The sequence below is a fragment of the Chroicocephalus ridibundus genome, chromosome 17, assembly GCF_963924245.1.
Source record: "Chroicocephalus ridibundus chromosome 17, bChrRid1.1, whole genome shotgun sequence".
NCBI lineage: Eukaryota > Metazoa > Chordata > Aves > Charadriiformes > Laridae > Chroicocephalus > Chroicocephalus ridibundus.
The window spans coordinates 4777927-4790519 of record NC_086300.1 but is presented as its reverse complement, the minus strand read 5'-3'; the positions used below and the strand labels follow the sequence as shown (position 1 = coordinate 4790519).

General features: G+C 42.8%; 1 protein-coding gene across 5 annotated transcripts; it reads right to left on the bottom strand.

The window, feature by feature from the left end:
• Positions 1-265: 265 nt before the first annotated feature.
• Positions 266-12569, bottom strand: CCDC47 (coiled-coil domain containing 47). 5 transcript variants are annotated; one of them, XM_063354361.1, is made up of 14 exons: positions 12433-12569; positions 10514-10695; positions 10063-10328; positions 9827-9934; positions 8298-8472; positions 7858-7979; positions 7110-7175; positions 6298-6399; positions 5395-5505; positions 4729-4814; positions 3320-3378; positions 2492-2601; positions 2161-2328; positions 266-1851 (listed from the first exon to the last, which is right to left on the bottom strand). In XM_063354361.1, exons 3-14 carry the CDS (start codon positions 10321-10323, stop codon positions 1771-1773), a joined length of 1449 nt encoding a protein of 482 aa, XP_063210431.1. In that variant the 5' UTR covers positions 10324-10328; positions 10514-10695; positions 12433-12569; the 3' UTR covers positions 266-1770. The 5 variants fall into 5 exon arrangements, with proteins under 5 accessions (XP_063210431.1, XP_063210430.1, XP_063210429.1 ...); XM_063354360.1 differs by lacking the exon at positions 12433-12569 and adding an exon at positions 12244-12306; XM_063354359.1 differs by lacking the exon at positions 10514-10695 and having other exon boundaries at positions 12433-12558.
• Positions 12570-12593: the final 24 nt, after the last annotated feature.

Sequence of the window (12593 nt, the reverse complement as noted above, 5' to 3'; positions counted from 1 at the left end):
CACGGCCCCGGCATCAAAGGCAGGGGACAAGTCCTCCATCTCCACCCACCCCCGCCCGCACAAGGGGAGAGATGCTTCCTCCAGCTATGGGCCCTCTCCCAGCAACTACAGCCCTCCCAGGGAGCAGGTCCTGGTGGATCCTGTCCAGCAACACGGCTACTGCGAATAGAAAACCTACACTGAAACCTACCCAGGACAAAGGGGGCTTCGAGATTCTACTAGATGAAAGGAACAACGGAGTCCATCCAAGTAAAGTAGGCAAGCGGAGTGTTTCAATTACATTTTACTCTTCATTAGATTGTTCATTTGAATGTTCATATTACAAAATTAGCTGCCATGGCCCACAAACATATGGGACTTCAGGAAAGCTGTCCACTTACTCCAAAGAGCACAAACTAGTATTTCCTTTCAGAGAATTGTGTGAAATAATACCGTATTAATCTTTAAAGCTAAATAGTGCTAAAATTTCACATAATCTACATTAGTTTTGTTTTTAAATAATTTTACCAACCATTATAAAATTAATGTATTTGCATGTATCAGATTACAGACATTTGCATTTAAATCAGTGTGAAGTATCCCATGCTGGAACAAGAAGTTTAAGCAATTGCTGTTTCAACAGCAGCTCATTCTTATTGCCTCAGAATCAAGTTTGCACAAAGTACTGAACAAGAAAATGCAAGACATTGTTTCCCCACAAAACTGTTAAAAGTCTGTTACAAGCAACAATAAAACGCCTTCAAGACAAGAAGCATTTATAAAATGCAGTGCCCTCTCAGTTAGCGAAGTGCTTGCACGGGGGCATTCACTTCATTTTCTCCATTTATATTCAAAAACCTGAAATGATAATTTCCCAGATGAAGAGGATACATGTCCTCTGAAACTTTTTCACTTGCTCGGGAAAATTGGCAATTAGTAGATATCTCACTGAATCTAGCTCCTGGCTGAAGTAAACTCAGCAGCAGCTGCTGAAATCGGGAGAAAAGTTTTTGAGGCAAACTTGTACAGTTAAAAATATTCAAGGAAAGCTAGTTGAAGCTGTTAACTCACCATGCACTCGCTCCTGAAGAAACACCACGCTGACATTACAGACTTCACATTGTACTAAGCTTGCAGCATTCAAAACCACAAGTAGGAAACTGTTCATGTATTCCATTCCCTCGTATCTAACCCATCTCTATGTTTACACATATGCCAATCAGGTGACCGAATACTGTTTCAGTCCCTTGTTTGTTAAAAAAAAAAACAACCAAAAATAACTTCTATTCTACTGGGCTTAAATCCCTGAAGAATCCATACTGCGTATGGAAGGCTCTTAAGTTTTGTGCCTTTACAAGCTTGATGCAAATAAATGCACAGTAAATGTTTACTGCACAGTTTTCCTCCCCTTAAGTTTTCCCCCTTTCCCTCCCAATAACTAAAACCAAAGTTTAAAACCAAAGCATGAATATGTTACCAGCACACGTGGACAGGTTTACAATCTTCTGTTTTTAAAGAACAAATGACAAAGAGCATTCAAGAATATTGCAAAATTTTTTAACAGACAAGTAGCAAAAATTTGTACCACCTGGAATAAAACTGCCCAGACAAAGCTTTCTACATACACCTGCATGTTGCTGTAATACTTAAATAAGTAACACCAATGCAAGGAACATTTCTCTTAATGGCTACTCGTGTTGAAAGAAGTGTAGGATTATGGAGTTAAGTAGGTCTTTGTACCCTGTGAATTAAAATTCTGCAGGTGGCACTGAGACGCTTTTCACAATGGAGTCACATAGCTTTCACTTTGATTTGTTTCATCTTCATCTGCTTCTTCTCAAGTTTCTTCTGTTCACGCCGCAAAGCGGCTTCCTACAGGCAAGGACAGAAAGGTCTGAATGAACATTGGTGAGCTCTTCAAAGAGGAAGCTCATCATTTCAGAAGAGCCAAACAAAAAAGACCCTCAGTACTTGGGTTCACATCTCTAACCACATGAGCGGGCTCTTCACTGGCAGCCTTCGCATGTTTCAGAAAGCAAATGTACATACCCCAAAATTTGTCTGCCTACCAGCAAATAAGAAATCAAAGTTGGCCATTGCTGGTATGCCTACGGGCAGCCTGGGAGATACCACAAGAGAAATGTGCCAGTGGCTTCTAACAATCTGAAAAATGCATCTCACCTCCAGCCGACGCTGTTTTTCAGGATCCTCTTCATTCATGATTCGCTCCTTTTCTGCCCGTTTTTTCTCTTCTCGACGGGACTGGGCAGCCTCCTGTCTTTGCACGTGAGTCAGTTTAAGGAAGTTCTCTTCCACACGAGCCCTGTTTTTATCAGCTTTTTGTTTACCCTTTTCACAGAGAAAAGCAAATGCAGTTAATACAGATTCCCCATGAGCAGGATGCAGTATCTCTAGTAGTCAGAAACAAAAGGCTCCCAATCTTAAGGATCCAATGGTAATGGTTGCAATTTCATACAATACTCAGAAGACAGAAAAAATATACCCTACTTACTTCTCTGTTCAGACGGAACTTCTTTGCTTTGTCAATAGAGTAGATAACCATGCTCATCAGAGGCAGCAAAGACTCCATGTCCTTTGGGGAAGTGTTGCCTGAACCAGGCACTGAAATAAAGAGTTACTTGTTAATTCAGAGAGGTTGGCAGGATTCTTCTACTTGCTATAACGTTATTTCCTTATTGCTCACACCATTCATTAAAGAAAGATGTTATTAGCCTTCTCTTTAGGAAGGACATAACTATCTAAAAGAGGCATTTAGCTTTGGAGATCGCATTTAGATTCCTCACACAGTGACAGGCACACTTCCCACACACGATCCTTCTTAGTTTTAGCAGGACGGAATACAAACATAAGGGTTGAATTCAGGCTCTGACATTAATGTCACTTGGAGCTATGGCCTTGAATTTTGAAGAGAACTATGGGCCTTTTCTCGAATAGGCTTCCAACAGGCTGTTTTTCTTCCAAAACAGGGTTAACCAAGTAACTCTGTGGAAGTTCCAACTGCAAGGAGTGTGGCTTGAAAACAAGCCATCTTTCAATGGTGCCCTAATACAACCACCAGTAGAGATCGGAGCATGAACTAAGATCAATAATAGCAAGACTGAGTATCCTATTATCATGACGATATGCTGCCCAGTCCCCAGCGTTATTACTGCCTTATGTTTCCTGGTTAATCAATCAATGATCCTGTTACATGCACTGTTACAAGTCATTCATCACACATTGTCTTCCATAGATGACAGAACTTGAGCATGTAATTTGCACAAATGAAACACAACACTCCCCCGGGTACACATACACACATGTACAGCAGTTCTCTTACCGTTAAATGTAAACAAAAGTGTCTTTTTAGTTTCGGGCAGTTTTGTAAGCTGACCCTCCCTGGTAGAAAAGAAAAAAGTGTCTGGAATGAGTGAAGAAAAATATGGGCATACAAAATACCTAACGTTGTTAAGGAAAACCTCATTAAGAACTAAGAGACACTTGCAAACTACTCCAATAAAATAAACAAGATTAAAAGGCTGGCTGTAACCCAAATTTAAGTTTCAAACTATTCAGATTCCTGAAGTATTTAGTCAAAAGCACACAGTGAAAAGGCATTAACGTAAATACTAACAGCACCATCCAATCCGATTGTCAGAGGTCATCTGAGCTCTAAGGCAGCCTGTATGTTTTTAATGACATTCAGTTTTACATATGCCCTGTTGTTTATACTACTACACATCTTCTGTAACTACCAGTTAGGGGAAAAACAAAAAATTATTCAACATAATTCAAGTCTTCACTGCCCCAAACCCCACAGTATTCTAATGTAAGAAAGTCAGACCTACATTTCACAGATCCTCCAAAGCCTAGCAGTTTCAGTACAAGGTGCACATACTGCTGTCTTATAATTAAATCAAAGTATGTTCCTTTTTTGGAGGACGGTTTGAAGTTTTGATATGGATCATTTATTTATATGCCTGTGAGCATAATACACCCTTGCAAAAGTCTACATAGTAATTCAGATAAGATAAATCACCCACCGCTTGGCAATTCTGCAGCAGCGGCTAAAAGCACCTCAAGACTAGGAGGCTTAGAGAAACACAGGAGATACTGCATCTGTGTGTTTCTGAAGCACAGCTGAGAATCAGCCTGAACAGAAGTACCCAAGCGATGGGATTCAACAGCAGAATGTTGAATTCAACCAGGCAAGGGCAAGCAACCTTGATGGTTTAGTTTGGTTTTTTTGTTTGGGTTTTTTTTGGTTTTTTTTTTTTGTTTTGTTTTTTTTTTTTTTTTTTTTTTTTTTTTTTTACACTGCAGACTTTTCTCTAGTTCTCAACGCATTCAAATAGCATCCGAGTTGATGTGTTGATTCTCCTCCTGCAGTGTTATTTCTTGGTGCTTAAACTCTAACATGCCGTGTACCTTTAGTGGAATTACTCAGTTGGTTTCCATGCAGCTGTGTACACTGTAGGTGCCTGGTGTTATCTGAAATTTGTAGCTGCCCAAACTACAGCCTAACTAGCACACAAAAATAAATATTAAGGCAATACAGCACCTTGATCTTCTAAACTAATGCAGCATTTGGAAGCATTGGGAGTGTATTTATTCACCTGTTTCACCTTTGCTCCCAATTTCTCTTTGTGTGCATTCCAGCAGGTTTCACAGTGCAAACAAGTTTGTCAGCCTCTATTTTGCTTAGTGTTACAATAGCTACCGGGAGGAGAGATCTAGCTTTATACGTACTCTTGCATAAGTTTTGGACCGGAGAACTGGTCCGAGAATTGGACGGACTCAATCTTGTCAGCATAGTGCGTGAGGAAATGTATCATCTAAAAGAGAAACTGGGGTTAGTTTTTCCCAACACCAATCCATCTGCAGCCTACCCACTCCATATGGGTTTGCCAAAGTGCCCATGTATCACTCAGAAAATTGCTGTGCTCAGCTTGCCACAATGACACTGAAATTTAAATTGTCAATTATTTTAGCTTTTACTAGAATGGGCCAAATGCGTTGAATTAACACGAGCAACTCAGATATTAGATACACAGTGCTCATTTGGGATTTTCCAATCAATTTGATAACATGTCAACTTTGAGGACCTGCAAGCACACCATCAACGCCCTCCTTCGAACTGGCTGTTGAAGTTAACTTCCAGGCTTTGAAAGGCAGTTTTAACTCTGCAGTTCATGTTAGACTAACAGTTGCTATGTAAAAGGAGTAAAGACATGAGAATTGCATCCTTCTTATAGCCCTTAACCTTCCTTAGGGTCTTGATTTCTCTAGATCTCACTAGGGCCATTTGTCTCTCCTGTTGTGATGTTAACAGGAGATAAAGAGTAGAACTTTCTTGCATAGGCTGTAAGTACCAGGGTTACCAAGGAAGATTTGTACTAGTTCATTTGGGATTACCTTAGCGTCCATCATTCCCTCTGTGACCTCCCCCATCTCCGACAAGATAGCCAGCGAATCTGGAAGCCCGTATTTTGCACCAGACTTAGGTTTATCACTGCAGAACTCACTCTGTTTCAAGGAGAGCAAGGGGAAAGAAATAGAAACAAACACATGCTTGTAAGTATCTTATCAGACTGAACTGTTTCAGCACAGTGGGACCCCTAAGAGTATCTGATAAGAAACAATCAAAATACACTAACTTGGTCCCTCAGTCTGGCTGGGGACATTTCAAGCATAAAGTAAAGCATGCAGTACCAATAGTCTTTAAGTTAGTATTTCTCTTCAATAGTCGCTATTTTAAGGAAAAATATAAAACAACTGTAATACATCCACGCTGGAATGCTCAAAGTGGATTAAGGCATTTTGCTTACATTGTTTGATAACAGAATAAAGCCAACTGGCATCCTACCAACCACACTTCAGTGCTGTTACCTGAGACAAGTTATGAGTGAAAAGATTTGCAAACCACTGCATATTATCACTGGATTCTTTGCAAGCTTCAGGGCTTGAACATACGGAAAGTTTTAATTTCAAGTCATATAAAAGCAGATGACTTAGACCCAAACTTCCCACATCACATATCGCTAATTAGGTTTACTTTTCAATCCTTGAAAAAGTCATTTCTGCAAATTAAATGAGGTGAAGTGACACTCGTGTGTATCCCAAGACTATACTTCAGCCTCCTCCTAAATGAGCTATACACCATTTCCATTAGATGAAAATGTCTTTTCCCCACACACTAATTCCAACAGGTCAGTCACAAGTTTTCAGCTGTTCCAAAGAAAAAAAGCAATCTACCGATTAGAGGTTCTTACATCCTACTATTTATCATGTTAGTATTCCCACTGCGAACATACATACCAGGTCCTGCATCTCTTTCTGAAGTCGCACCAGTGCTTTTCTTGTTCCAACAGCAAACACATAGGTGTCCATATCTTCATCATTCATTGTTACTTTTATTTGCTGTGGGACAGAACATTATTAGCCCTTATCAGATTTATATGATGTACTCTGCCTTCAGACTACTGACCAAATGGAGACCTGTGTCTTCTGCGAGTTCAGTGTTTGCCTGATTTTGATTCGTAAGAACAAAGACTAAGTGAGGCCATACACAGCTAAGATAAAGGTTGTTGATTTAAATCATGGATACATGGAAAGAATATTCACAGTGTACACAGCCACTGTTCTTCCAAAATGTAACTTCTTTTGGCATTTATGCAGCTAAGAGATTCCCCTCATCTCCAAGAGCAAGAGGTGAGGCAAAAAGTAATATTATAGGATATAATAACCAGGTCGGCACACGCATTAAGCAGCTCTGTTCAGGCAGACTGAACAGACAGAAGAACAATAATTAAGTACTTCAGATCATAAACCCACTTTTTATCAAGATGAGGTCTTAAAGCATGATAGGACTGTTCACAAAACCACTCAAACAATAAAACCCATAGATAAAACAATTTCCAGTCATCAGCAGCTTGCCTTTCCCAGGCAGAAAAGAAATACGAGTGATTCTTTCAGATTGTTTCGACAGTTACTGAACTGGAAGATATGGAATACTACAGAAAGACACCTAGCAGTTCACTCGCGTGTCATAAGAACAATCAAAAGCAGCAGAGCAGAACCAAAGGAATGCAACAATTTATCACAGCTGATCTACAGGGCTGAGTACATACCACTTGGTCAGAAGCTGGCCTCATCATGCGTGCAAGAACGTTCAGTAGGTCTTGTCTCTTAAGAAACTAAAAACACAAGTTTGTAAACACAAAGAAGATAGCTGAATATACCTATTCAGTATAGGTATATAATATATATTATAGTATATAATAGGATACAGTGAAGTCTAGCACTTCATTGGCAGATAGCAGTGGGGCTCAAGGAAAAATAAGACAGTTATAAGCAGATATTTTTCATAGAATAATTTAGCTTTTAGGGGCCCTTTGGAAGTCACCTATACTGCTCAGAAGCAGGCCCCTACTTTTTGCATTAGATGGGTTTCTCAGGGCCTTGTTCCCTCAAGTTAGGAGCTGAACCAACGTGTGGGGCTGTTCCATCCCAAGGTGCAGAACTTTGTATTTGTCTTTGTTGGACTTTTTTGGAATTCCTGTTAGTCCATTCCTCCAACATACTAAAATGGCAGCTGGGCTCTTCAGCCTAGTTACCTGTGTTTACGCTATACTTCTGGTTTCTATCCTCTTTCTGTAAGCATTCACTCTTATCTACTTTGGTGGGCAGAAGGCAGGCCTGTATGGATCTTTAGTCCAACCAGTCTTCCCTTCACGTGTGTATATTCAGAACCCTGTATCTAAATGTGAGCGAAAGAGTTGAGCCGGGACTCCTGGCTACTCACAGTGGAATGGAAAAGCCTCTAGAACCTGAAAACTGGTGACAGGTAAACAGTACTACAAACTCACTCATCCTTACCTTTAGCTGGATGAGCATTCCTTCACAGCACACCCTTCCAGAGCACCACAAGTTATAAATGTGTTCATTTTCTTGATTTAGTTTCCCAGTGCTTGTAGCTTCTTTATTAGTGCCATCATCCCCTGAAGAAAACAACAGTTAAAGAGAACTGCAGTCTGAAAGTCACAAATCTAAACACCGAAGCTCATCAGTAGGCTTAGAGCTTGTTCCTGGATTACTTCAGTATCACTGCGATGTTTCTGAATAATTTATACTACGACACCATAACCTCATTTCAGCACTGGAAGACTAGCACACTATTTGTCTACACACGGAGTGGTCATTAGTGCTATCATGCATCTGCCCAGAAAAGATTACTCTTCTCTATAGCCTACATGGTGGTCTAAAACCAGCTTTATTCAAATAAACTAAAAATGGAGCCTAGTCATAATGGAACTCACCAACAAGAGCAAAGTTACTTTCTAGCAGCTCCCTGTGAGTATTGAACCACGCATGAGCCAGGCGGTTGTTTTTGTTCTTCCCAATGATGTAGTTCATGATGTAAGCAAGAAGACCTGTTACCATCAGGATCTCCATGTAATAACTCTCCCAGCTGTTTTGAAGGTGAGCAGGGACCTATGGTCAGTGAACAGAGACTATTTTACATATTGAATGAGCGGATTCCAGACACACAAACAATTTGAAAAAAAGAGTACTGGAGAAGCTTCATCCCAAACACAGCAGTAAGCTTCAAAGGCAACAGGACAGAGCTAAGCCGACATAATGCATTTGGCAATACTGGGGCACAGTAATCACACAGGAAACTACTGATAATAGCATTCCCAAAATACCTGGCTAATACAAACAAAATACGTGTCTCTTCCAAGTGAACCTGTGCTAGCACGCATCCCTCGCAGTAGTCAACAGCCCAGCATTTCAATCCCCGGATTATTTGAGCTTGATGCCTTGCTCATCACAGCATTATCTGATCATCATTTAACTGCTGTTGAAATCTGAAGTAATACCCAAGCACCTGGAGCATTTTCAGCATACCACCAAGAGCCACAGACTGCGTGGGGAAGCAGGGAAGTCTGCCTGGCCTTGCCATCTGCAGAGATCAGTTAGCTGTTCTGCTATCACTCTATCACCCTTCAATCATAAAAGCACCCAAGCCTTAATTTTCACTACCAATGTCAGCCATAATTCTTAAAAAGAGATCTCAGTGATAATAAAAACACTGGCCTCAAACGCCTGATCATTCTGTAAAAGACTCTCTTGGGAGGCAACAAGATGCAGGGTGGACAGAGAGATTGGCTTCAAAAACTGTCACAGGAGTCCATTTCTAATCTGAAATTTTAGCCATAGACAAGCTATTGTACACATATCGTCATTGCAACCTCTACTTTATGTCTTGACAAAGCACCCAGACGTTCTCGGATGTATGTTTTTCTCTGGATTAAATGAAGGTCATCACTCTAGCTCCTCCGCTTCTCCCCCATAGTCATAAGGGTAAAGGAAGCTGAGTCAGAAAATGCTTTGGTCAAAACTATGTTTCAAATGGTCTGTTTTAATGAAGAATTTCCTGATCTATATTCCAATTACAGTTCTCAGTTTGAACACAGATTACAGCTTTGATCCAACGATGGGAGTTCTAGTGGCTTAAAACAGAGATCAACAGACCAAAGGCACCTGCCCTGAAGTTTTACTTCAGGAGTTGATATTTAAAGTAGCATAAACCAATGAAGAGCAGCATGGAATTGGGAACGGGCACACCTGGATCACATTCTGCTGCTATCCTGTTGCATTATTGCAGGTATTTCTTGTCTCCACACTTCTTCCTATTTCTGCACTGTCTCTTTGTTAATTCAAATAGCAAATGCTTTAGGAAAGATTCTCGCTTATGTGTATGTTTGTACACCAATGACATTATTAGCATACTGCCTTAAAAAAAAAGTGATGAAACACCAAATATAGAGAAAAATATACCTACATTAACTATTGTTATGGGGTCTTTATTTTTGCTAGGAGACGCATCTGGTTTCTCTTCATAGCCTTCAAACTCCTCATCATCATACGGTTCGCTCTCGGTATCACCTTCCTAAAGGACAAAATCATAAACAGCATGAAAATCCAAAGCCCGTTAAGCAAAATCCAAAAAGATAAGTGAGAAAGTAAGGTGTAGAGATACTATTAGGAAACGCACAGAGAAAGGAGATGAGGCATTACCTGGGCATCTGCATCATCAAAGTCTTCCTGATTCTCGTCCTGACCTTCAAGCTCTACAGTGGCTTCTTCTTCATCATCTTCTGTAGTGATGATCCTCTGAGGAGACTCTGTGACTGCATCTTCACTAACATCTTCAAATTCAGCAAAGTCATTATCGTCATATTCCATAATGTCATCCCCATCCTCAAATTCATCATACTTTGCCACAGAAAAACTCCATGGGATAAACAGGACAGCAATAAAAATATATAAATTCTTCATTTTCACTGAAAAAAAAATTAAAAATTATCAAACACTGCAAAAAGTCCTTATCAATCCTGTTACATCACACCTCCAGTAATACCCAACTTCCACGAACAACTTAAAAACACTATGGGGGTCAGAGCAGAGAGAGAAATAAACCTCTGCCTGATCTTGCCATCTTCTGTAAAAAGAAAGTGAATACTCTTACAAGAAAAAATAACCGTGAGGTTCTAGACTCTCTTGCTTGCAGCAGGAGTGGCAAGTTCATATCTGGCAAGTTCAGATGAGCGAGTTCTGGAAGCGGAGATGTTCCGCTGAAAAACTGACTCTCCAATAGCATCTCTCAGTCAGTCAGCGTTGCCAGCTCATTTCAAAGACCACACGCTGTGCCTACAGTTATTATTAATTAGCAATTAGACACAGTCAGCTCAATGAATGTGTAACAGCAGCAGTAAATCTTTAAAATGCGCTGAATTCATTCGTTTTAAGCAGCAATGCTCCAATAGCCTCTGCTAGTTTAAAGGTGGTTTTCTAGACCGCATGCTCAGAATCAGGTCCTACGACATCCCAGCACTATTTCTGTTTAGAGGTAGAGACCTTTTGTTGTAAACTCTACCAAAAAAGTGCAGGAAGAGGATGGAAATTGCACTGGTCCCCAAACCACCAGAGTAAACTGGGGCTCATGAGCTCAAAGCTCTCTCTGCTGATTTGCCAGAAAACTGCAGAGAGTTTGTGAGTTCATCTTTTTTTGCCCTCAGGTTCCTACGTCTTCCTGTGTGAGCTCCGAACAGTCCCAGTCTCCCACTCCGACCAAGAATTCTACATTGCCAAGGTCCGAACTGAGCCTGAAAAGGCCATAATAACCTTACTCCTGCATTTTGCAAATACCTACAGAGGATCGGCTGCATCAGACTTGGCAACAAGACTCATTTTACTCCCTCCCGCAACCAGATCTGAGTGGGAACTTGAATGTTAATGAGCTCGTTCTCTTAGAAACTTGAAATAGAAATAATTTGTTTCTAAATTAGACCAGCACTCCTCCGAGTACCACACGCAGGGAACCCACTGCTACGAATAACGAGGACGGCTAAAATAAATGCCTATGTCACAGACTTCTCATTCTAGCAAAAACCTGAACAGAGCATGTTCCCAGAGACATTAAATGAGATGGGAAGTAGAGCAAGGCAGAGTGAGCCCAGGAATTTAGCACATTGTTTAGGCATGTTACAGTTTTATGCTAATTTAAACAGAAAAACAATGCACTATTTATGTATTTGCATCCAGAGGTTAAAAATACCAAGAAAACAGAGCCACCTGCTCAACCAAACCCCCAAGAGTTTCACAATAAGAATTTTGAGAGTATTAGAGCGTATCCACTTTCAAAAGACCCTACAACTCCCTAAAACCTGCAAAATAAACTTCTGCAGCTGATGGGTGAAAACCAGGACACGCTCCCAGCTCCGCCGTCTCTGCCACAGGGCAGACGGGCTTCCCAGTACCAACAGCTCCACGACACACAACGCGCTCTGCCGGGCCCTCCGCGACCCGCCGCCCGTCCCGGACCGACCCACCGACCTCCGCAGAGCCCGGAGGGACGGGAGCGGCGCCGGGTCCCCTCGGCGGTCCCCTCGCTCCAGGCACCCGCCGCCACTCCCCGCTCCTTCCAGGGACACAAGGTCAAGGTTAGACAGGGTGAAACCAGCTCCTGCTCCCGAGCCCGCCGCTCCCCACAGCTCTGCCCCAAAGCCCCCCGCGGGGCACGGCACAGGCCCCGCACGCCCGGTGCCCTCGGGGCCTGGCCGCCCCCCTCGGGGGCACTACGGGGGCCGGTAACGGGGAGTGGGGAAGGGGTTGTGATGCTGTTCCGGCCGCCCCCGGGGAGGCGGGAGCGCGGTGCCCCATCCCCAGCGGGGCGCGGGGCCGCCGCAGCCGCGTTACCTGACTCACGCGGCGCCGCCACTTAAGGCCCTGCCCTCACCCTCCGCTCCGCGCCCGCCGCCGCGGCCGCAAGCGGCGCAGCCTGCGTGCTTTGCGTAGCGGGGAGCATGCGCACTGCGGCGGCCGCCCGCGCTGCCCGTGCGCGGGGTGTGCGTAGAGCGTGCGTAGGGCGTGCATGTGTGTACGTACGTGTACACGCGTGGGCAGTGGGCAGGAGAACCCCCAGCCTCACAGCCGGGGCTGCCGATGACGGCGGCCCGGGACGCCCCGGCCTATGCCCGGTTCCTTCGCCCTCCTCCCGCGGCTTCACCCGCCGTCAGTGCGCATGCTCGGTGCGGCGGGCTGACCTC